Here is a 26,487-nt window from a genome sequence, read left to right as displayed (position 1 = left end):
TTCCCCCTTTTCCAGTATTCCTGCATCTTATTTCTTTCTCCTATTTACTTCATCAGCTAGTATTTTCAGAACAACACTAGTTAAGTGGTAATGGTGGCCATTCTCTTATAATCTTCAAAAGAGGGAGTATATTATACTAAAAATAAGCTTGGATGCTTATTTTTACACAGACTTGGATGCGAGTCCTCACTCCAAAACACTTACTGTGGTATGACCTTGGTTAAGTCTCCCCGTGTCTCTGTTGCATGCTTGGCAAATATTAACTGCTCAATCAGTATTAGTTAGTAGTAGTAGTAGTAGAAGTAGTAGTAGTTAATTCAATGTGCATGGTAGATCCTGGTTTAGTTGTGATGATCCTATATATTTACATCGGAGAATACCAACCCTTGTACTCAACCCATTCTGAGCACCCTGATGCTAGGCAGTTTTCCCCAGTTACCCTAACAAAGCTCTGATCTCACTCTCCCCTTTATAATTTTAGTTTGTACTTATTCAGAGTATCTTTGTGGCTTTTTTTTTTTTAACTTTCTGCAAAGAAAAAAATGTTGCCTGTGATATTCCAGTTCTACAAGGATCAAGCCATTAGCCACTACAGTCACCCGCTGACAGTGTGCCCTGAGGGGAATTCAGGATGGAGAAGAACAGGAAAGATTTGGGTATACTGGCCCCTAGATAGTTAACATGAATTTCTAAGAAAAAATTTCAAATGACCCCAGACTCCTGCCTCTTCTCAAACATAGAAAAGCACTGAAAGCATTAACTTGAGATGCCTCTTCTCTATGATTAGCAGTCATCTTTTTATGCATGACTACATGTTTTCCCAGCAAAAAAAAAAAAAAGTTTATATTGCTCTTGGCTCCTCCCTTACATCTCTGCAGTAGTTCTTTAGGGCTATCTGAGAGGCTGTCTCCTGGGCTATACGTTCAACAACAGCTTATTTATATTTCTATATAAATAGAAAATAAACTGTCCTCAAATAAATTGTAACTCACAACCTTTACGTTGTGTGGTTTTTCTTTCAGTCTATACTTCCTATTGACTTAAGTACTGATAAAACCAGTTATCTCTTTCCTAAGTGAATGTAATGGTACAATATGTTGAGGTTATTAACGTATCTGGAGTAAGCTAGTCTGCTTTATGTGTTAAACATGGAGAAAAGAGTTAATGCTTACCAGCTGATTCCTTTTCCATCAGTTTTCTTAGTCACTAATGCTCTCCAATAGTCATGAGTGCTTTCAATAATGTCAATTGCAAAGTTCTATAATTTAAAGAGATATTCATTAGAATAACAGAAGCAAGTTCTTTCCTTTTCTAATTCTGGGCACGGTGCATGGCATGTGGGATTAGTTCCCCAACCAGGGCTAGAACCCATGGTACTTGCAGTGAACACAGTCTTAACCCCTGCACCACCAGGGAACATCCCTGTTCTTTTCTTATTATCAATATTTTACCAAAGCATCATAGCTTTGTCTCTTTTGAATCATTTCCTTGTATCAAAAATGGAAGAAAACCATTTAAATGAACAAATCAACATAAAGCCTGTCTTGTGTCTTTAAACAGCTATTTTATAGGTCATATAGTCTTTAGATGGTAACAATGTGGTTAAATTATGTCTCAATACAGGTAGGCCTACAGCTACAGTTCTGAGTGACACCTTACCTTATCTTTAAATTCTGCATTGAAAGCAAACTCATTTTCAGGTTTTCCATCTGGAACCTTGTACCTCCTAAACCAATCCACAGTAGCTTCCAGGTAGCCAGGTTTCAGCCGCTTGACATCATTAATATCTAAGAAAAGAATAAGATTCTCTTCTCAGATTGCAAGATATATATGTAATTATTTATGCATTCAATAAAAATACCAAGTACTTTGAAGAGCTATAGGATGGATTGTCAAAAAAGTTCAAATAATGTTAGAACTAATATCTTTTTGAGAAGAGAACATATATACACATTAAATAAAAATCATCTAGTGTCTTAGAATAGCTCTGACACTAAGTACTAAGAGAACAATCAGTACCACAATAATTCCTATTAAATAAGAGGAGGGAGAAATGACTGGGGGCTGCATGAGAGAATAGTTTGGCAAGCATGTGTAACTTCCCAGGGCTCAAACCTGCGTCTCCTGCAATGCAGGCAGATTCTTTACCACTGAGTCACCAGCGAAGCCCTAAGAGAAGGATGTCTGTTTCAGTTGCTCAGTCATGTCCAACTCTTTGCGATTCCATGGACTGTAGCCCTCCAGGCTCCTCTGTCCATGGGATTCTCCAGGCAAGAATACTGGAGTGGGTTGCCATGCCCTTCTCCAAAGAGAAGGATAAAAGATACTAAAAGAGAGGTTGAGGTTGTACTTGAGGATCACTCTCCAATGATGTACTAAAAGACAAGAAAACATGCATTACATATGTTCACTGATAGGTTACTTGTTACATGTGAATAAGCTTTCCTCACTCTACAGTATAGGCATTCAATATCACAATACTTTAGTTCCGGCCAAAAAAAAAAGTGTCCTCTGTAAAAAAAAAAAAAATGTTTTTAAGTTTCTGTATAGTCGTTATCAATGTCGAGCCTCAATGCCATCAAACTCAAGTTTAAATTACCAAATTGCTTTTCCATGCAAACAAATAGAAGATACAAGTACAAAAAAAAAAAAAAAATCCATCAGGAAAACTGTAACTGGAAGGAGGAATATGTTCAGCAACAGCTTATTTATATTTCTATAATATAAACTCTGCTTAAGCCCAAATTATAATGTATATAGTTAAAGAAAATCATGCATTTTATTATCAGAGTACCACTTAAAGTAGGGAAAGTTTACAAAGTGAACTGGGAAATGTTTAAACACTGATTAATTTCAAGGAACTTATATTTCATATAAAAGGTATCATCTGATACAGAAATAGTTTGAAAATCCAGAAATCCAAAATGCAAGTGTACGTTGTCTTCCAACAAATTTCCCATCCAATTCTATTCTTTAGGCACCAAATGCAAGTCCGCCAATTCAGTTCAGTAATGGCACTGACTGATGGAGTCAGGCCCCACAGTTCGAAGGCTCAGTTCCACAGCAGTGATCCCACTTCAGACGCTGGTGGCAAATTCCAAGCCATGCCACTTGCTACAGTTTCCTACAACTCTCTCCTTGGGTTTGATAATTTGCCAGAAAGACTCATAAAACTCAAGAAAACACTGAGCTTATGTTTACTGCTTTAGTATAAAGGATACAACTCAGGAAGAGTCCAATGGAAGAGATGCTTAGGACCCAGTGTGGGGGATGGAGGGTGTAGTTCCCATGTCCTCTGGGGGCGGAGGGAGGCATGCCACCCTCCAGCACTGCAGTACGCTCACCGTCTCAGAAGGGCTCCACATCTCATGATTCCAGATTTTCATGGAGCCTCCCCTCCCAGTTCCAGGGGTCAGTGGCTGGGGCTAAAAGTTCCCACTCTCTAATCATTCAGCTTTTCTGTTGACTGACCCTGTCTGAGGCTAGCTAGGGGCCCCACCTTAAGTCCCCTTATTAGCACAAACTCAGGTATAATGAAAGAGGCTCACTGTGAATAAAAGACACACTCATCACTCAGGAAATTCCAAGGGATTTAGTTCTTTGCCAAAAACTAGAGACAAAGATCTAACATATTTCTGTATTCTATCATAGTAAAGAGAAATGTAAGAACTGATGAACTGTTTGACTTTTTTTGATCCAGATATCGAAACGTATGCTGGACTCAGACTAGGGAACCCTGGACACCAGACCCAGGAAAAAAAAAAAGTAAGAAAAACTTCAATTTTTGTGCCCCCTGTTGTACTTTATGTATCAATTCTGTGCTGTTCCTTGGGTTCAGCCTCTAATCAGCCCACAACCATGAGCAGCAAGAAATGCTCACTTTCCTGACGACCACAACTGCAGCAGGCGGGTGGCTGGCTGTCGTGGGCCCCACAATGTCAAAGAGGATCACCATGGCCAACCTGGTCGCTTTAGTGGGTAGGCCAGCCTCCCCCATGGCTCTGTGTATATTCCCCCCAAAGTTGTGGCTTGTCAAGTGCTCTACTTAATTCTCTTCCAGTTATAACAGATGACGGACACTGCCTTACACTGATATTTAAGGGAAGCTGTATACAGCTTGCACCACAGGGCCAGCCACCCAGAGAAACTTTCAGGGTTCTAACAACACTGACTGCAAGAGAATGACACCCAGAAAATGCTGCTGATGTAATGTGGTGTGGCTTCATTAACTGTGGCCAAAGCACACTATTTTAGCATGTGTACCCTTGTGTACACATCTCCGTGTGGAGATACCCCACATCCAAGGGCAGAGAAACCCCAGTAAGACGGTAGGCACTGAAACGGTTGTGAGGAGATACCCCACGTCCAAGGGCAAAGGAGAAGCCCCAGCAAGGCACCTTGTCTAACTCAATGAAACTATGAGCCATGCCATGTAGGGCCACCCACAGACGGGTCATGGTGGAGAGTTCTGACAAAATGTGGTCCACTGGAGTATGGAACTGCAAACCACTTCAGTATTCTTGCCTGAGAACCCCATGAACAGTATGAAAAGGCAAAAAGATAGGACACTGAAAGATGAACTCCCCAGGTCGGTATGTGCCCAATATGCCACTGGAGATCAGTGGAAAAATAACTCCAGAAAGAATGAAGAGATGGAGCCAAAGCAAAAACAACACCCAGTTGTGGATGTGACTGGTGATGGAAGCAAGGTCTGAAGCTGTAAAGAGCAATATTGCGTAGGAACCTGGAATGTTAGGTCCATGAATCAAGGCAAATTGGAAGTGGTCAAACAGGAGATGGCAAGAATGAACATTGACATTCTAGGAATCAGCAAACTAAAATGGACTGGAATGGGTGAATTTAACTCAGATGACCATTATATCTACTACTGTGGGCAGGAATCCCTTAGAAGAAATGGAGTAGCCATCATGGTCAACAAGAGAGTCAAAAATGCAGTACTTGGGTGCAATCTCAAAAATGACAGAATGATCTCTGTTCATTTCCAAGGCAAACCATTCAATATCACAGTAATCCAAGTCTATGCCCCAACCAGTAACGCTGAAGAAGCTGAAGTTGAATGGTTCTATGAAGACCTACAAGACCTTTTAGAACTAACACCCAAAAAAGACGTCCTTTTCATTATAGGGGACTGGAATGCAAAAGTAGGAAGTCAAGAAACACCTGGAGTAACAGGCAAATTTGGCCTTGGAGTACAGAATGAAGCAGAGCAAAGGCAAATAAAGTCTTGCCAAGAGAACACACTGGTCATAGCAAACACCCTCTTCCAACAACATAAGATAAGATTCTACACATGGACATCACCAGATGGTCAACACCGAAATCAGATTGATTATATTCTTTGCAGCCAAAGATGGAGAAGTTCTATACACTCAGCAAAAACAAGACCAGGAGCTGACTATGGCACAGATCATGAACTTCTTGTTGCAAATTCAGACTTAAATTGAAGAAAGTAGGGAAAACCACTAGACCATTCAGGTATGACCTAAATCAAATCCCTACCGATTATACAGTGGCAGTGAGAAATAGATTTAAGGGACTAGATCTGATAGATAAAGTGCCTGATGAACTATGGATAGAGGTTTGTGACACTGTACAGGAGACAGGGAGCAAGACCATCCCCAAGAAAAAGACATGCAAAAAAGCAAAATGGCTGACTGGGGAGGCCTTATAAATAGCTGTGAAAAGAAGAGAAGCAAAAAGTAAAGGAGAAAAGGAAAGATATTCCCATTTGAATGCAGAGTTCCAAAGAATAGTAAGAAGAGATAAGAAAACCTCCCTCAGTGATCAGGGCAAAGAAATAGAGGAAAACAATAGAATGGGAAAGACTAGAGATCCCTTCAAGAAAATTAGAGATACCAAGAGAACATTTCATGCAAAGATGGGCTCAATAAAGGACAGAAATCGTATGGACCTAACAGAAGCAGAAGATATTAAGAAGAGGTGGCAAGAATACACAGAAGAACTGTACAAAAAAGATCTTCATGACCCAGATATTCATGATGGTGTGATCACTCACCTAGAGCCAGATATCCTGGAATGCGAAGTCAAGTGGGCCTTAGGAAGCATCACTACAAACAAAGCTAGTGGAGGTGATGGAATTCCAGTTGAGCTATTTCAAATCCTAAAAGATGATGCTGTGAAAGTGCTGCACTCAATATGCCAGCAAACTTGGAAAACTCAGCAGTGGCCACAGGACTGGAAAAGGTCAGTTTTCATTCCAATCCCAAAGAAAGGCAATGCCAAAGAATGCTCAAACTACAGCACAATTGCACTCATCTCACATGCTATTAAAGTAATGCTCAAAATTTGCAAGTCAGGCTTCAACAATACGTGAACCCTAACTTCCAGATGTTCAAGCTGGTTTCAGAAAGGGCAGAGGAACCAGAGATCAAATTGCCAACGTCCACTGGATCATGGAAAAAACAAGAGAGTTCCAGAAAAACATCTATTTCTGCGTTATTGACTATGCCAAAACCTTTGACTGTATGGATCACAATAAACTGTGGACAACTCTGAAAGAGATGGGAATACCAGACCACCCGACCTGCCTCCTGTGAACGTAGTTCACAGGAACACAGAACTGGACACGGAACAACAGACTGTGTCCAAATCGGGAAAGAAGTATGTTAAAGCTGTGTATTGTCACCCTGCTTATTTAACTTATATGCAGAGTACATCATGAGAAACGCTGGGCTGGAGGAAGCACAAGCTGGAATCAAGATTGCTGGGATAAATATCAATAACCTCAGATATGCAGATAACACCACCCTTCTGGCATAAAGTGAAGAAGAACTAAAGAGCCTCTTGATGAAAGTGAAAGAGGAGAGTGAAAAAGTTGGCTTAAAGCTCAACATTCAGAAAACAAAGATCATGCCATAGATTCCCATCGCTTCATGGCAAATAGATGGGGAAACAGTGGCAGACTTTATTTTGAGGGGCTCCAAAATCACTGCAGATGGTGACTGCAGCCATGAAATTAAAAGACGCTTACTCCTTGGAAGAAAAGCTATGACCAACCTAGACAACATATTAAAAAGCAGAGACATTACTTTGCCAACAAAGGTCCGTCTAGTCAAGGCTATGGTTTTTCCAGTAGTCATGTATGGATGTGAGAGTTGGACTATAAAGAAAGCTGAGCACTGAGGAATTGATGCTTTTGAACTGTGGTGTGTTGGAGAAGACTCTTGAGAGTCCCTTGGACTACAAGGAGATCCAACCAGTACATCCGAAAGGAAGTCAGTCCTGAATATTCTTGAGAAGGACTGATGCTGAAGCTGAAACTCCAATACTTTTACCGTCTGTTGCATAGAGCTGACTCATTTGAAAAGACCCTGATGCTGGGAAAGATTGAGGGCAGGAGGAGAAGGGGACGACAGAGGATGAGATGGTTGGATGGCATCACAGACTCAATGGACATGAGTTTGAGTAAACTCCGGGAGTTGGTGATGGACAGGGAGGCTTGGGATGCTGTGGTCCATGGGGTTACAAAGAGTCAGACACGATTGAGTGACTGAACTGAACTGAACTCTTGTGTAAACAGCACGTGTGAAAATGGACACAGTGATCAACAGGATCAAGACTAAATGAAGGAATGCACTCTCAATGTATAAAATTTAAATAATACAGAAGTATCTGAAAGAAAAAGTCAGTCTCCATCTTTTTTTCCCATTGCACTATTAAAGGGTTGGTGTTGAGTCCTTTTTAAATGAGTTTGTATATATATATATGCAAATATGCACATATTTAAACATATGTGAGATGATACTCTGAAAGGTAAAAATAACAACAGAAAGGAATAATGTAAGAGTTAAATTTATAAAATTCTTAGAAGGAAATAACTTTGTGACCTTAGATTAGGCAATGGTTTCTTAAATATGATACCAAAAGCACAGCAATAAAAGAAAAAATAGACTGCATCAAAATGAAAACCATGAGTACTTCAAAGGACACCATTAAGAAAACAAAAGGACAAATCCACAAAATGGAAGAAAATACAGACAAATCATATACATCTGATAAAGGTCTAGCATCCAAAACATAGAAGTGCTCTTATAGCTCAAAAACATGATGATACACCCCATTAGAATGGCTATACTTTAAAAAGATAAGTAACTAATGCTGGCAAGGAAGTAGAAAAATTGGAAGCCTTTGAAGACTGTAAGATGGTGCAGCTGCTTTGGGAAAAATCTGGCAGTTCCTCCAGGGGCTAAACATGGGACTTTCCTGGTAGCTCAGTTGATGAACAATCCGCCCACAGTGCAGGAGACCCCAGTTCAGTCCCTGAGTCGGGAAGATCCAGAAGAAGGAAATGGCAGCCCACCCCAGAATTCTTGCCAGGAGATTTCCATGGACAGAGAAGCCTGGTGGGCTACAGTCCAAGGGGTTGCAAGAGCTGGATTTGACGTAGCAACTAAACCACCATCAGGGGGCTAAACATTAAGAGTTACCATTTCACTCAGAAACCCCCCTCTTAGGTATATACACCCAGTCAGTCAGTTCAGTCGCGCAGTTGTGTTTGACCCTGCGACCCCATGGACTGCAGCACGCCAGGCTTCTCTGTCCATCACCAACTCCTGGAGCTTGCTCACCCAAGAGGATTAAAAATACATGTCCACACAAAAACTTACACAGGAATGTTCATAGCAGCAGCCTATTCCTAATAGCCAAAAAGAATCCAAATGTCCATTGATAGATGAATGGATCAACAAAACACGATATATATCCACACCACAGAATGTAACTCAGCCATTAAAAAAATAAGTACTAATACATGCTACAAGATGGATAAACCTAGAAAACCTAAGTAAAAAGAAACCAGACACAGAAGGCCATGCAGTTTACAATTCCATGTATATGAAATATCCAAAATAGGCAAATTCACAGAGACGTAAACAGTCAGTGATGTCGGGCCTCGGAGGAGGAGGGAACAGGGTGACTAAGTACTTAAAGGTACAGGGTTTTCCTTCAGGGTGATGAGGATGTTCTGAAATGAGGTAAGTGGTGATGGTTGCACAACACTGTGAATGTACTAAATGCCACTGAATTCTACACTTTAAAATAGTCAAGACAGTGAATGTTATGTTAATTTTACCACCAAAAAAGGCGGGGATAAAGCACTGATACACCTCACAATGTAGATGAACCCTGAAAACAGTATGCTAAGTGAAGGAAGTCAGATATCATGTGACTCCATTTATGTGAAATGTTCAGATCAAGCAGATCCATAGAGACAGGCCATAGGTAGGTGGTTGCCAGGGCCTGAGGGAAGGGGAGATAGGGAGTGATTGTTAACGCATGTGGGATTTTCTTTTGGAATGGTAAAAATGATCTAGAATCAGATAGTGGTGGCGGTTAATAGCCTAGCGCGTGTATCAAACCCATGGAACTGGAAACTTTACAATGATGAATTTTATGACATGTGGCATGTATATCTCAATTTTTTTATTTTTTAAAAATAGAGCAAGTAAGTGCTAGCATGTGGAAAAGGAAAGAAGAAAACAGGAAAGACAAACTACCAGATTTCTTCTTTCCTGGAATGAAGGAGAACACTTAGTTAACTAACCACAGGAGTTCAGCAGCAGGAATCACAGTGCTCTGCTGTCAAATGTCTTGCTCCTCCGTCCTTTAACAGTTTGAAGGCGTGAGCTTAACGACTATCATTACAGGTCAAGTCTCGTACGGGGTCAGGTTCAGACCCTACATATTTTCTTACCATTGTAATTGGCTGCATCAGGATCTTCCACATTAATGGCAATGACTTTCCAGTCGGTTTCCCCTTCGTCAATCATGGCCAGAATGCCCAGAACTTTCACTCTGATAATCTCCCCTCGTGCACACACCTGAGAGTCAAAAACCACAGCTGGGTCAAAACTACAGAATCAAACTCTGGAAGAAGAGTTTTACTTGGTGGATAATAGGAAATGAGGAAGACCCCAAAATTCTACAAACTTAAGATGGTTCCTGTAAGGAATTTTTAAAAAGCTAAACAAGTGAATGTCCACTAATCCTATCAGAGTTGAGGGTGATTCATGTTTTTTAAACTGTCATTGCTTGTGCTGAAGAATAAGTGCTCCAGAGTTTGTTTCAAACACCTATTTTAATGCACCCTCTTTACCTTTTATTTTATAGAAGACACTGAGTTAGGTAAGTCATACAATAAGCCTGAACTTCATGACTTAAGCAACTGAATGACAACTTTCCTTTCAGTTGCTTACTCTTTTCTTGAGGCTGGGAAAGATCATAAAGAAAATAACCATTAAAAAAAAAAAAAAGGAAAATAACCATAGCTAGAACCTTAGAGCAACTCTACTTGATAGAGGAATCCCTACCATAAACCCCCAACATGTGGGGTTATTTAACCCCCATGGGGCCAATTCATTAGTCACTCCAAATCCTGAGGCAGGGTTTGCCTTGTTGCCTCCTGGTACCCTTCATCCACTGACTCCTCATCTGCCTTTTAAAGCAATGCAGAACATGTCTAGTTCTTCCACACACATGCATATACTATACATCTTTTCCTAGGCTAGGTTTAAATTACAAATTATAATGTACAAATGCTTAGAATGGAATGGAAGCTTTTATCACCCAAAGAGACATCATTACTTCACTGATATTCATATATTTTATTTACAATGTTTTTTAAAGTAAGAACTTTGTAGATTTCATTGCTCTCATCTCAACACTAAAGAAAAATATGTCAGATTCTATTACCTTGCTTCCAATTTCACACACATCAATTGGGTCATTGTCACCACAACAGCCAGTGTGTTTGTCATTGTGTCCTGGGTCTTCCCAAGTCTAAAAAAAAAATAAAAATAAAACGTCAGAGTGTATTATTCCTATATGTGTTAATGACAAAAGTAGATCATGTTGGCACTAAAAGATAACATCCCGTGATCGTTCTGCAAAATAGGAATCTTCAGCTATTTATTCCTCATTAAAATGAATCCTTTATTCATGTCTTAACTACCACAGTAACCTTAATTAAATGTTGGGCTCCTGTTAAGCTTTAAAATGGATAATGATACTATTTTAAACAGAAAAAACCCAACTATCTAATAACTGAGACAATACGCAAACACAAATGTAGACCCAGATGTTCACTTAAAAAAAAAGTATTCAAAGAAAACTGCTTTGGTGAACTCTTAGTACTTATTCTATTAACTAGACTTTTCTTTAAAAGATGTCTCCAAGCAGAGACAGGTAATATCAAGATGGAAATGACATGTGCTGATGGCAAAAATGCCATCACTGGTCAGGATCAAGAATGAGAAATTTAAGCAGGATTTGCTGAAAATGTAAACGGCCGAGTTTCTTTCCTGCTAAACTGTGAGGCAGAGTGCTCACAGAGCCCGGCGCCGGGGAAAGGACGGGCTGTGCTCGCCAGGAAGTCCAGTTTGAAGTGCAGCTGCTGCTTTGGTTCTTTTCCCTCCCAACCCAGAATACATTTCTTGGATTTGTTTGCTTACTCAGCTGGAGTAAAGGCAGGGAGATAAAAGTGATGGGGAAAAGAAGACCAGACCCAACAAAACCAAATTCAACCTACAGAAGAGTGAGGTATTTCAGCAATGTTCTCCAGAGGGACGACGTCTCAAGGCTAAACAGTGAATCAACCGCAGCACATGGTGAGGTGCTGTGCTTAGACTCGGTGATTACCTCCCAAGCTAGACGGGCTTCCCTGGTGGCTCAGCGGGTAAAGAATCCTCCTGCAATGCGGGATACCTGGGTTCAATCCCTCGGTTGGGAAGGTCCTCTGGAGAAGGGAACAGCTACCCACTCCAGTATTCTGGCCTGGAGAATTCCATGGACTGCATAGTCCATGGGGTCGCAAAGAGTCGGACATGACTGAGTGACTTTCACTTCACAAGCTAGATGGGTTTGCCCTATGTTTTAGTAACTTACAGGTTGTTTCATAGTAGATTCCACTTAGTAGACTTAATGGTTAATAAAAACTATCAGCAGGAAGAAAATAAACTGAATATTTAGAAATCTTAAGTGTCACAGCGTTGGTTTAATCAAACCAGAATTTAGTATACACTCAGTAATGTATACTGAATTCTTGTGATTCTTTATTCAAATATGAAATAAGAGCCTATACACACTGCTGTTGTGCTAGGGATAAACTGGTAAACAATGCAGATATCCCCTCACCTCAAAGGGACGACTGCTTAGGAAAACAGAACTCCATTATTACTTTACCACAAAGGAGAAATCTGGATGACAGAGATAAAAGTCAACAGCTGTGAGAACTTACATGTCCCAGGTTCTAAGTGCTTGATTCCTCAAACAGCCACATGAGCTATGCACTAGAATATTTCAGGGGGGAATATTACCATCTCAGGGAGGAAGAAGCAGAAGCAAGTTAGGAGATCTAGAAACTGGCAGACTTAGGATTTGTACCCTCTTCCAGATGGTGCAAAAAAATCAGTGCTTTTAAGCTCTAGTTTCGCAATAGATCTGCTACTCAATCTGTAATGAAAGAATTTGTGTAGTTTATAACCAGTCCATGTTCAAAAAAAAATAGATATTTCAGAGAAGAACAAACTTTCAAATGTGAAATAGTTACCTTTTAGTTTATCTTGAAAATAAGTTATTTAAGGAAGTATTAAAATGAGTTAATTACCCCCTATGTTTTTATAATCTACTCCACAAGATCATGGAAAAAGCAAGAGAGTTCCAGAAAAACATCTATTTCTGCTTCATTGACTATGCCAAAGCCTTTGACTGTGTGGATCGCAGTCAAACTGTGGAATAATTCTGAAAGAGATGAGAATACCAGAACACCTGATCTGCCTCTTGAGAAATTTGTATGCAGGTCAGGAAGTAACAGTTAGAACCAGACATGGAACAACAGACTGGTTCCAAATAGGAAAAGGAGTTCGTCAAGGCTGTATATTGTCACCCTGTTTATTTAACTTATATGCAGATTACATCATGAGAAACGCTGGACTGGAAGAAACACAAGCTGGAATCAAGATTGCTGGGAGAAATATCAATAACCTCAGATATGCAGATGACACCACCCTTATGGCAGAAAGTGAAGAGGAACTAAAAAGCCTCTTAATGAAAGTGAAAGTGGAGAGTGAAAAAGTTGGCTTAAAGCTCAACATTCAGAAAACGAAGATCATGGCATCCGGTCCCACCACTTCATGGGAAATAGATGGGGAAACAGTGGAAACAGTGTCAGACTTTATTTTTCTGGGCTCCAAAATCACTGCAGATGGTGACTGCAGCCATGAAATTAAAAGACACTTACTCCTTGGAAGGAAAGTTATGACCAACCTAGATAGCATATTCAAAAGCAGAGACATTACTTTGCCAACAAAGGTTCGTCTAGTCAAGGCTATGGTTTTTCCTGTGGTCATGTACGGATGTGAGAGTTGGACTGTGAAGAAGGCTGAGCGCCGAAGAATTGATGCTTTTGAACTGTGGTGTTGGAGAAGACTCTTGAGAGTCCCTTGGACTGCAAGGAGATCCAACCAGTCCATTCTGAAGGAGATCAGCCCTGGGATTTCTTTGGAAGGAATGATGCTAAAGCTGAAACTCCAGTACTTTGGCCACCTCATGCGAAGAGTTGACTCATTGGAAAAGAGTCTGATGCTGGGAGGGATTGGGGGCAGGAGGAGAAGGGGACGACGGAGGATGAGATGGCTGGATGGCATCACTGACTCGATGGACATGAGTCTGAGTGAACTCCGGGAGTTGGTGAGGGACAGGGAAGCCTGGCGTGCTGCGATTCATGGAGTCGCAAAGAGTCGGACACGACTGAGCGACTGATCTGATCTGATCTGATAGGAACAACTTTTTATAGGTATTTAAGTCTATTTTTTAAGTAGTAGGTTAAATTTTCATAAGCTAAGCTGAAAAGTACACTTCTCACAACTGCAGAGAGACAGACCTGAGGGATGGCACCGTAGTTCCAGATGTATCCTTTATACGGGAACAGATTTGCAACATAACGGAGTTTTCCTTTCTTCACATCTTGTTTAATTGGGTTTAAAGGGTCCTTTGTAGCAATCTAAAACAAAAAATTTCAAATCATTGTATATTTGTATCTAAAATACTATTCAAATAGGGATTTAAGGAATTATGAAATAGGCATCCCTTAGTTCCATTTACATGATATATTTTTACTCCAAACACTTTCATAATTTAAAATAAAAGTTTCATCATAATCAGCCTGTAAGTGGAAAATTTATTTGAGGTACACAGGAACGAACAAGATGGGGAAAAGAACATTTACTAATTCCAGAAAGCAAAAATTAAAATTAGCTAGAATAAATCCTAACATTTGAGAAAATATCTAACTTCAGCTTTCCTTTAAAGCATTTAGAATTAGTCAAATATTTGTCTATTACATATAAAGTTTTATTACTGTCAAAAAGCTTAGGTGATAGCCAATATCCACAACAAAAAGCCAAATTTATTAGGTGTCATCAGAATAAATTAATACAATGTGACAGAAATTCCAATAAAATTATTTTTATGGCTGGGCTGACTGAAGCAAGCCTGTTAACTACATGGAGGAGTCAACAAAGGAATTAAAGAGAGAAGACAGAAGAGAAAAAGGTGATTCTGGGTTTGGGGAGTGCCAGAAGCAAAGGCGTGGGAAAGGAAAAAGTGCAGCGTATTTGTACAGAATAAATGGTTGGGTTTAGCTGGGGCACGGAAGGAAGACAGGCAGGCAAGGGGAGACACAACTGGAAAACCGACTGGGACTAGAAAGACGACAGCCTTGGACTTCAGCTGTTTAACCCTTGAGCAACTCGGTGTGACCAGAGCAAAACTGACATCCCGTATCTGACTAGCAAAGCTGAAACATACCTCCATTTTTGCATTCGACCAGCGCGGCACTTCAACGACCATGTGAAACACTTCCTGAAAAACAGAGAAGGGGAGACGGTCACTGGTGCTCCTCTGTCCTCTCCCTTCAATAAACATACTGAGTTTCTTAATAAAATGTTGTAAGGACGGAATGCAAAGAATGTTCCTATAAAGAAAACAGTTTTAAACAGCAGAACTTGTGTCTCTGAGGAGGGCCATCTGCAAAGCAACAGTCTCCAAAAGCTATGCGTTTCCTCCAGCAACAGTGCAATTACTCAAAATGCTTTTGAGTAATCTATCAAAAGCTTCTATCTCAGAGGCGGTTTATAAGACAAACCCCAAATCAGAACAAACAAAATCAACCAGCTTGATAACCCACCCACATTATTCTCCCAATCTTGCTGTTTTTATGTTTTTAAAAATAACTTTATTTATTTTTGGCTGTGCTGGGTCTGCACTGCTGCACGGGCTTTTTCTCTAGGTGCAGTGAGTGGGAGCACTCTCTAGTGGTGGTGCTCCGGCTTCTCATTGCGGGGGCTTCTCCTTTTGTAGAGCACGGGCTCTGGGCACATGGGCTCAGTAATTGTGGCCCCCGGGCTCTAGAGCACAGGCTCAGCAGCTGTGGGGCACAGGCTTAGCTGCTCCACAGCATGTGGGATCTTCCTGGGCCATGAATCAAACCCATGTCTCCCTCATTGCCAGAAAAGATTCTTTATCACTGAGCCACCAGGGAAACCCCAATTTGGCTGATTTTAAAAATCAGGTACTCCTCAAAAGAAGTTTGGCACTGGAGATAAAATAAAAAGTGAAATGTTAGTTGTTCAGTCGTGTCCGACTCCTTGTGACCCCATGGACTGCAGCTCGTCAGGATGCTCCGTCCATGGGATTCTCCAGGCAAGAATACTGGAGCGTGTGGCCATGCCCTTGTCCAGGGGATTTTCCCAACCCAGGGATTGAATTCAGGTCTCCTGCATTGCAGGCAGATTCTTCACCATCTGAGCCAGCAGAGAAGCCTTTTAAAAATCAGGTATGGTTAAAATATTTTTGGAACATAGTTATTTTGCCTTCAGTGTCAAACTTCTTGTCTTTTTTTAAAATCACTGAAAGTCACTCAGTCATGTCCAACTCTTTGCAACCCCATGGACTATACTGTCCATGGAATCCCCCAGGCTAGAACTGGAGTGGTTAGCCTTTCCCTTCTCCAGGGGATGTCCCCAACCCGGGGATCAAACCCAGGATTCCCACACTACAGGCAGATTCTTTGCCAGCTGAGCTACAAGGGGAGCTGTTTAAAAAATCAGGTACTCCTCAAAAAGACAAGAAGCCTGACACTGAAGATAAAATCAGTTCAGTGCAGTTGCTCAGTTGTGTCCGACTCTTTGTGACCCCATGGACTGCAGCACTCCAGGCTTCCCTGTCCATCACCAAATTCACGGGAGCTTGCTCAAACTCATGTCCATCGAGTCGGTGATGCCATCCAATCATCTCTTCCTCTGTCATCCCCTTCTCCTCCTACCTTCAATCTTTCCCGGCATCAGGGTCTTTTCAAATGAGTCAGCTCTACGCATCAGATGGCTAAAATATTGGAGTTTCCGCTTCAGCATCAGTTCTTCCAATGAATATTCAGGACTGACTTCCTGCAGGATTGACTGACTGGATCTCCTTGCAGTCCAAGGGACTCTCAAGAGTCTTCTCCAACACCACAGTTCAAAAGCATCAATTCTTCTGTGCTCAGCTTTCTTTATAGTCCAACTCTCACATCCATACATGACTACTGGAAAAACCATAGCTTTGACCTTTATTGGCAAAGTAATGTCTCTGCTTGTTAATATGCTGTCTAGGTTGGTCATAGCTTTTCTTCCAAAGAGGAAGCATCTTTTAATTTCAGGCCTGCAGTCACCATTTGCAGTGATTTTGGAGCCCCCAAAAATAAAGTCTCTCACTGTTTCCATTGTTCCCCATCTATTTGCCATGAAGTGATGGGACCGGATGGCATGATCTTTGTTTTCTGAATGTTGAGCTTTAAGCCAACTTTTTCACTCTCCTCTTTCACTTTCATCAAGAGGTTCTTTTTAGTTCTTTGCTTTCTGCCATAAGGGTGGTGTCATCTGCATATCTGAGATTATTGATATTTCTCCTGGCAATCTTGATTCCAGCTTGTGATTCATCCAGCCCAGTATTTTGCATGATATACTTTGCATATAGAAGTTAAATAAGCAGGGTGATAATATACAGCCTTGACATACTCATTTCCCAGTTTTGAACCAGTCTCTTGTTCCATGTCTGGTTCTAACCATTGCTTCTTGACCTGCATACAGATTTCTCAGGAGGCAGGTCAGGTGGTCTGGTAGTCCCGTCTCTTTCAGAATTTTCCAGTTTGTTGTGATCCACAGAGTCAAAGGCTTTGGTGTAGTCGATAAAGCAGAAACAGATGTTTTTCTGGAACTCTTTTGCTTTTTCGATGATCCGACAGATGTTGGCAATTTGACCTCTGGTTCCTCTGTCTTTTCTAAATCCAGCTTGAACATCTGGAAGTTCACTGTTCACATACTGCTGAAGCCTGGCTTGGAGAATTTTGAGCATTACTTTGCTAGTGTGTGAGATGAGTGCAATTGTGCTGTAGTTTAAACATTCTTTGGCATTGCCTTTCTTTGGGATTGGGTTGAAAACTGACCTTTTTCCAGTCCTGTGTCCACTGCTGAGTTTTCCAAATTTGCTGGTATATTGACTGCAGCACATTAATAGCATCATCTTTTAGGAACTGCAATAGCTCAACTGGAATTCATCACCTCCACTAGCTTTGTTTATAGTGATGCTTCGTAAGGCCCACTTGACTTTGCATTCCAGGATGTCTGGCTCTAGGTAAGTAATCACATCATTGTGGTTATCTGGGTCATGAAGATCCTTTTTGTATGGCTCTTCTGTATATAAAATACTGTGTTTTATAGTATTCTGTATATAAAATACTATGAAGATAAAATACTATGCTCCAAAAATATTTTAACCAATGACAGTTCTACTGTAATCAGTTTACAGCCTTAAACTATTTGAAATTGAATGATATATTTAAAAAAGCGCAGATGCTTACTGTCTGAAAACCCAGTTAAAGAAAAATCACTTTGTTACCTCCTTTGTATACCAGAGTCAAGTATCAACTTGAAATAGAGTCTCTAAATAAAACTATACTTTAAATAGTTGTAAAATTATTTTTTACCATGGAATAAAATTTTAAATGCAGTTTTTCAGTTTAAAACTTCTATAAAAGGGCACACATGATGCCAAATCTGCCATTACTTTTCTAAGAATGCATATTTTAAACAATGATTTAAAATGAAAATCACTTAATGACACACTTATTAGAATTACTTCTTTGCTGCTGCTGCTGCTACGTCACTTCAGTCGTGTCCGACTCTGTGCAACCCCATAGACGGCAGCCCACCAGGCTCCCTGGTCCCTGGGATTCTCCAGGCAAGAACACTGGAGTGGGTTGCCATTTCCTTCTCCATTGCATGAAAGTGAAAAGTGAAAGTGAAGTCGCTCAGTCCAGTCTGACTTCTTTGCTACTTTGCATCAAAAAACCGGGACTGATGACGGATCAGTACAGGAAATAAGCCAAAGGTTTCCAGACAGTAATTACCTTGCTGCTACTTTGGCTAAGCAGAAAGCTACACAGATTTATATTCAAGAGGCTAAAACTTCTGTCACTTATTTAGGTTCTTGGTCAAACTAAGGGAGACTAGTATTCCTCAGTTTCTGCTCCAAGCCTTCTGACACCTACTCTACACAGCATAAAAACCCCAAGAATGGTGCTATGTTGTGCTGAGTTGCTCAGTTGTATCCAACTCTTTGCCAACCCATGGACTGTAGCCCGCCAGGCTCCTCTGTCCATGGGGATTCTCCAGGCCACAATATGGAGTGGGTTGCCATGCCCTCCTCCAGGGGATCTTCCCAACCCAGGGATCGAACCAGGGTCTCCTGCATTGCAGGCTGATTTTTTACCAGCTGAGTTACCACGGAAGCCCAAAATATGGAGACATTATTTAAATCCAGGACTTAGTAAACTGCTCTATCCCTGAAGTCATACTGTATGGTTTTAGAAAAAGTAACACATTATTCATGGGTAGGAAACCTCAGTGCCGGGGTCTAGCCCCGGCTGATCCAGGGTATTCGAAGAGGAGACGGCGTCGGCGACCTATTCAAATGGTAATTAGAGATATAAAGAGTAATAGAATGAGGATAGCTCAGTAGGAAAATTCAGTGGAGAAAAGAGGCTGAGTAGCTTGGTTTACGCGGAAAATCAATATAACCCGTGACACCAGGTTAGCTCTGACCACGGAGGCCACAGGCGCCCTCTCGAATAGCGGAAGGTGCCCCACCTTAGACACCTTCTCGAGTGGGTCTTAGAAGCCCAGGCAAATAAATGGTCGCAGAGGATATCCGCACTCCAGATGGAGACTTCAGCCGGAAGTTAAAGGGAAGAATGACATGGGGAGACCAAGCGTTGGTGAGCAAGGCCCGTAGCTTTATTTTTAACAGGGCTTTTATACCCTAAGTTACACATAGAGGATAATAGGGGATGCAAAGTCGGCAGTTTTTGATCCTTATCAAAAACCAGGGTTTCTTTCCTGCAAATTTATCGTATACAAATGGTTTAGGTGATTTACATCATCTTCTGGCCAGAAGGCCTATTAACATTTTATGACTCTTGACAAAGACTTATCAACAAAGACTTATTTTCTCTAAGAGTAATTATTTTAAGGTTTGGCTCCATCTTCCGAAGATAAAATTGCATTCCTATAGAGCGGATGTGTAATGGGTTTACAACAAAGGAAAGAATTTATTACCTTAAGGGTCTAAAGTTACTAACACCAAGGCCACTACTTATTTTTTCTACATACCAACTGTATTAATTAATACACATTCAAGGATACAATTCAGGGGATGTGGAAACTTAGCAACAAGCATTGGCTCGTCAATGAAATCCTTTACTAGTTTATTCTGACAGTTTCTAACTCTCTGACAGGTTCTAAGCTATTTGAATATTTTAAGCTTCCCGTGCCTCTCGAGGCTGGGAGACTGTAAACAATCGTATGCATAGCTGTAGGAGTCCGGGTAAACTTGTGAGGCGAGTTAGAGAGCCATCTGAGGGGTTTGGATTTAAACACTCCTAATTGCCCAGGAACTTTATTAATTGGAGCTGTAAGTTAACTCTTTGACAGAGGAAACGAGATGGTGGTGGGGGACAGCCCCCAGTAAAGTCAGAGGTGAGAGCACAAAGCAATAAAGTAGGCAGACTCTGGTTTTTGGGGGGTAGATGCTCGAGAATATCCGGGGGGACTCCTGAGGCTCGATCCCGCCTTTGCGTATGCCGAGCCTCCTTCCTCATGACCTTTGTCACGAGTGGAATGCCTCACCGGCTCCCGGCACCTCAGACTCAATATGTTATTACATGTCATTCTACTCACTGGAAGCGTCTAGTAGCTAGCACCACGTCTACACCTCAGGTGTTAAAATGAAAGATCTGCACATTCGCAAACAAGTCAGAACTTAAAAGTGTACAGTAGTAATACCCTTAAGGTCCACAAGATGGCGCTGTTACTACATGAAAAGATTACCTGAGACCAGAACACCAAGGAAACTGGCTTTTTTTAAACTTTATAGGTTAAACCGTCTGCCCGCAATGTGGGAGACGTGGGTTCAATCCCTAGGTCGGGAAGATCCCCTGGACAAGGAAATGGCAACCCATTCCAGTAGTCTTGCCTGGAGAATCCCATGGACGGAGGAGCCTGGTGGGCTACAGTCAATGGGGTCACAAAGAGTTGGACACGACTGAGCGACTTCACTATTTTGTATTAAAATATAGCTGATTAACAGTATTGTGATAGTTTCAGGTGGACACCAAACAGACTCAGCCATACGTATAAATTTATCCATTTTCCTCCAAACTGCCCTCCCACCCAGGCTGCCACCTAACACTGAGCAGAGTTCCCTATGCTACACAGTAGGACCTTTTTGGTTATCCATTTTAAATATAGCAGTGTGTACATGTTGATCTCAAACTCCCTATCTCCTGCCCTCATTCTTACTTTCTGGAGACCAGAAGTTTGTTCTAAGTCTGGGATACTGGCTAATCTTTTAAAATAAAATATCAACAAATGAATAAAACACCTCAAGTAAAAAAAAGGAGTGAATAAAAATCATTGATTCAAAGTTTGGAAAACACATTGAATGCTTTATTAAATGATAAACACATAGAGATCCTCAAAAACCACATTATCTAATACTACAAACCTACATAAACTATTAAGAATGTAGAAGAAGAGAAAGAGAAAGAAACATTACTGGAAACAGAACATCTTTCAGGAAAAAACTACTGAAAACAGAAGAACTCTGAAAGCCTGAAGGTTTGGTACTTCTTAGAATTTAGCTGAGCCAAAAATAGCAAGGAGTATCCTGCAAGAAGCCTCAGAGACCATTCATTCATTTTTCATCAACAGATATGTATTGAGCACCACTGTTTTGTGCCAGATACAAGCAGTGAACAGATTTCAAGCTTTTTCAACTCCCGAAGAGTTCGGATTTCTGAACCATATCACTTAGCTTACAGGCCTCAGGCTATAGCCTGAAATCCACACATCTAGGTGAGGACCTGTGTAAAATGAATGTTTAGCGATTTTTCAAGTGTAGGTAGCTACCGTAGTGATTACTGTATCTTTTTTTAAAGCAATGAATGCATAATAACTTTCAGTCACTACTTTCCCCATCAATTATTATCAAAAGAGGGTGTTTTCCAATTATTTTGATATTTAAAAAGGGAAGATGTTCTTATTCTTTAGAAGGAACTACTAGTAAATAAGTTTGTTTCTCCTAGACACCATGTCTGCAGTTCAGGGAGCTGCCACTAGGTACACCATGATCCTCAGGATTTTCAGGGCAACTGATATGAGAAATCCAACCAATCACTCCACCGCTACTGGGGGAAAAAAAGCAACACTTTTCTGTTGAAACATTATGCATTCTATTTGGAACTCTTGCACACTGTTGATAGGAATGTAAAATGGTATAGCCACTGTGGAAAACAGTATGGTGGCTCCTCAAAAAATTAAAAATAGAATTACCATATGATCCAGCCATTCCACTTCTGGGTATATACCCCACACCCCCAGAATTGAAAGCAGGTCTTGAAGAGATCCCTACACCCCTGTTCGTGGCAGCATCATTCACAATAGCTAACACCCCGAAGCATCCAAGTGTCCTTCAAGGCAAGAATGGATAAGCAAAATGTGGTATGTACATACAACCGAATACCATTCAGCCTTAAAAGGGAAAGAAATGCTGACACATGCCCCAACAGGGATAAGCCCTGAGGACATTATGCTAAGTGAAATAAGCCAGTCACAAAAAGACAAATTACTCTATGATTCCACTCACAGGAGGTATCTAGAGAAGTCGAACCCATAGAGATAGAGAGCCGAATGGTGGTTTCCAGGGTGTTGGGGATGGGGGAGAATGGGAAATTATTGTTTAATGGGTATACAGAATGTAAGTTTTGCGAGATGAAAAGAGTTCTGGAGATGTAGAGTGGTGACGGTTGCAAAACAAGATGAATGTACTTAATACTTCTGAGCTGTATACTTCAAAGTAGTTTAAGATAGTTGGTTTTATGTTATGTGTATTTTACAAATTAAAAAATTGGAAAAAAATATGCATTCTAATATTTCCAGTGTTTATGGCATTTAAATACTACCTAAAAATTCATGCTTTCTTTCTTTAATCCTAACTGGTTTCAACTATTACTTAGCTCAATGCTGGATTTAGTATCTTGTTATTCCCATTGTTAAGGCTTCTCAGAACTGTTCTCCACTTCTACTGTGTTTTGGGTTCTAAATTCCTGCTCTGGCATCAAGCTTTCAGCTCCCTGTTTACAGTTTCAGAGAAAGAAAGCCTGAAGGTTTGGTACTTCTTAGAAATTAGCTAATTTCTAAGAAGCTACATCCTACTAATTCCTAGTAAGATGACTTTGACAAGGCTGTAGGAAGCAGGGGAAAGACAAACCACAGCTTCCAAAGTCTGAAACATAGCCATCACTCTGACTGCCCACATTTATAATCATTTCACCAGTAAGACGAAAATGTTAATGCTATAGCTGTCCAGATTCTAAGGAGACCAGAAATTCTAACTCATAGCGTTCCATTAATCAAAAAGATTTAAAATAAAATTGCTTTAGAAATAGAAGAAATCAACCTATATCTCAATCAGGTTTCTAACTTCATTGATTAAACAGGAGTATTACAGTGAGCATAGGTCTCATTTCCAAACTGGTGAATTTTCTTGGGAATCAAGTCAATAGTCTGACAGGTCATTTACAGGCTACGACTATTAGGTAAGCTGTAACTACTAACATCATTAAGTACATATATAGGGAACATATTCTTAATTACATCCCATCCATGAATCTTATTAGTAACATTAAATGTGTCTGTATTGGGAGACTTATGAATGCCTCATGACTTATGATCTTTTCCCAACACTGGATCTGAAGTCTAGTGAACATGACTTGCTGTACTGCAAAATTGTGTAAGTGGCTTAAATTAGCATTTCCATTTTGATTCTTCATGTGTTTCTCTAAATAACTTCAGAAATCAAGTAGATACCAGACTTAGGAAGAAATACAAACTCATCCTGATTCCACCATCTTTTTATTTTTCTGTTTTGCAATAAAATTTGGGGGAAAAAAAGTGGTGACAGATTTTTCTTCTAAATTTATCAAGAGGAAGAGGCTAAAAAGAAAAGGGCAGCTTGCCTTATTTTTTTTTTCTAACCTCTACAGTATTTTCGAAATATAAAATTCCTATCAGAAGAGCCCATGTATTAAGGAAATGCTCTACTCCCATAAAGGTGCTTTTGTAAAGGTACAGCAGATATCATTTCTAACAGTATTTTTATCCTATTAAGTACTCACTAAGGAACACCTGGTTTTAAGTTTTGACTTCAAAGTCAGTTCTGTGATTACAGGATATATCCTAAGTTGTTAGAAGTAAATGAGTTCCTCCTGTGTGCTGTTGATGGGGTTGTAAATTGGCCCTCCCTTATGGAAAACGCATGGCAGTGCCTCAAAACACACACAAGAAAACTATCACATATGATCCAGCAGTCGCACTTCTGGGTATCTGTCCAAAAGAAAGTAAATCAGAATCCTAAAGAGAGATCTTCACTGCGTTGCTCACTGCAGCATTATTCACAATAGCCAAGATATGGAAACAATCTAAGTGTCCATCAGTGGGTGAGTGGATAAAGAAGATGTGGTACACGTGCACGCACACACGCAAATGGAATATTCAGCCTTTAAAAAAAAGGAAACCCTGCCATTTATGATAATACGGATGAATGTGGAAGATACTATGCTCAGTGAACTAAGTCAGAGAAAAACGAATACTACATAACCTCACTTGTATGTGGAATCTAAAAAAGTTGAGCTCATAGAAACAGAAAGTAGAGTGATAGTTGCCAGGGCCGGGGGAGCTTGTTGGGCTGCCGTCTATGGGGTCGCACAGAGTCAGACACGACTGAAGCGACTTAGCAGCAGCAGAGGGGTAGGAGAAATGGGGGGAATGTTGATCTCCCCAGTCTGAAATGTACAGACTTTCAGTTATAAGCATGATAAGTTCAGGAGACCTAATGTATATATAGCATGGTTCTAGGAATTCTGCTAAGATAGCAGATCTTACCAAACACACCCAAAATAAATGAGGTGGATGGAGAGGTTAATGAACATGATTAAGAGGATCATTTCACAACGTTTACACATACCAAACTTCGCACTGAACACCTTAAATACGATGACTATTCGACAATTATATCTTAATAGAGCTGAAAAATAAATTTTTAAAAATGGGCTCCTGAAATTCTTTCAATGACAAGTAACAAAAGTCGACTGGAGAAGCTGACACAAAAGAAATGTGATTACCAAAGTTCACTTGTGTGCCCTTATTCATTTAAATTATAATTTCACAAAGGAAAACATGATTTACATCAACCACAAAAAATTTTGCTCAACAAATTAAGTGTCCAGGGGAGACAGTTAACCCATTAAAATTTAAAAACAAACACGATTCAGTAATGCTCATTTGTTTTCCAATCACATCCATTTTTACTCATAGCAGTTTCAAAAAACTCTTGTATTTGGTAATGTACACTGCCATATACCACACACAAAAAAAGTAGTAAAACTTAATTAACTATTAAGCTCCTATTTTTTCCCTTCAGATGAGCTTTAAGATGACTAAATTTTGGAAATAGATAGCTTAACCATATCTGTGTTCTTTCTTATCTTTATAAAATCAAGCAAGAGTCTGCATATCAAGCTGTCAACCTTTCCTATGATTTGCAATGACTAAGAATTTTGACCATAGAACCTCTTTCAAGGAAAATGCACACTTACACCAAACTGCAATTTCAGAAAGATTTCAGAACCTCAGAAACCCATCGATGAGTATTCCAGGGTCTCAAGGCCACCAAGAATCCCCAAACTAGAGGAGTTTATAGCCTTCCCAAATGAAAAAAGTTCTTACTCATTTCTTTTGAATTCTAAGTTAAAAAAAAAATTAAGCAAACCTTTTGTTTTCCTGCCCCCCCCCCACCTTTTTTTCTTTATAAATATCAAAGAGATATCAACTGCAGAAAATCTGGAAAATACCAAAAAACACAGAGGAAAACCCACCACCCATTCTCACTTGAGCCCGTGTGGCTCAGTGGTTAGCACGACAGGTTCTAACAGCTGGGTGTGCACCCTGCCACTGCTGCTTATGAATGCTGTTTGGTAATCCTGGACAACCAAGTTAATGAAAGAACCCAGCCTGGAGATTGGAATGTCGGCTAAAGGAGATAATCCACATAAGGGCTTTAGCGAGGTGCTAAATGTAATCTAAAACACCCACTAAGACCAACAGTGCTCAGAGGGGAGGCAACTTGCTCAATATGACCAAGGTAGTTAGTGGCAAAACCAGGACTAAAACCAAGGTTTCTTACTCCCAGTTCAGTGATCTTTCTACATGAGAGCTCTGGAAGGCTTCAGACAGAATCAGTCGCTGTGGTTAACATCATCATCCTATTGTGGGGGTTTTTTGTGTTTTTTGGTTATTGTATATTGAGACTTTATAAGCCAGGCATTATGAATGCACATTACATGCATATTTAATCATCACAACTTTTTTTTTCGTCAAATCCATCCAAAAAATTTTGTCTTTTTACTTATTTTTTTGATTGACATATAACTGACTTAAAATATGTGAGTTTCAGGAGTACCACATGGTGATTTGATATTTATACACATTATAAAATCATCACCATGATAAGTCTAGTTGCCATCTGCCACCATACAAAGTGATTACAATATTATTGACTATATTTCCCATGCTGTACTACATCCTCATAACTTATTTTATAACTGAAAGATTGTACCTCAATCTCCCATAACTATTTCCCTCATCCCTGTTCAGGCAACCACGAGTTTGTTCTCTATTTATATGAGTCTGTTTCAAGTTTGTTTTATAACTTTACCTTTTTGACAAAATTGATAAATCAGAGATTATGGTCAGGATATCTGTTTTTAAAATTTAGCCATCTTAAAGCTCATCTGAGGGG

At 40.2% G+C, this 26,487-nt stretch overlaps 1 protein-coding gene across 1 annotated transcript in view; it reads right to left on the bottom strand.

Moving 5' to 3' along the window:
* The window catches only part of PPA1 (inorganic pyrophosphatase 1), a 38,397-nt gene that overhangs the window by 5,235 nt on the left and 6,675 nt on the right, over positions 1-26,487 (bottom strand). Inside the window, exons 3-8 of the mRNA XM_086381583.1 lie at positions 14,845-14,898; positions 13,919-14,038; positions 10,732-10,818; positions 9,734-9,860; positions 1,660-1,787; positions 1,173-1,258 (exon numbers count right to left, since the gene is read on the bottom strand). Coding sequence (XP_086237709.1) covers positions 1,173-1,258; positions 1,660-1,787; positions 9,734-9,860; positions 10,732-10,818; positions 13,919-14,038; positions 14,845-14,898 — 602 coding nt within the window. The remainder of the gene's footprint in view (positions 1-1,172; positions 1,259-1,659; positions 1,788-9,733; positions 9,861-10,731; positions 10,819-13,918; positions 14,039-14,844; positions 14,899-26,487) is intronic.

This window comes from Bos grunniens, chromosome 28 (assembly GCF_055505025.1).
Source record: "Bos grunniens cultivar Pamir isolate PY7600 chromosome 28, Bosgru_T2T1.0, whole genome shotgun sequence".
NCBI classification, from domain to species: Eukaryota; Metazoa; Chordata; class Mammalia; order Artiodactyla; family Bovidae; genus Bos; species Bos grunniens.
The sequence above is the reverse complement of the archived record's forward strand: the minus strand, read 5'-3'. Positions and strand labels throughout refer to the sequence as shown.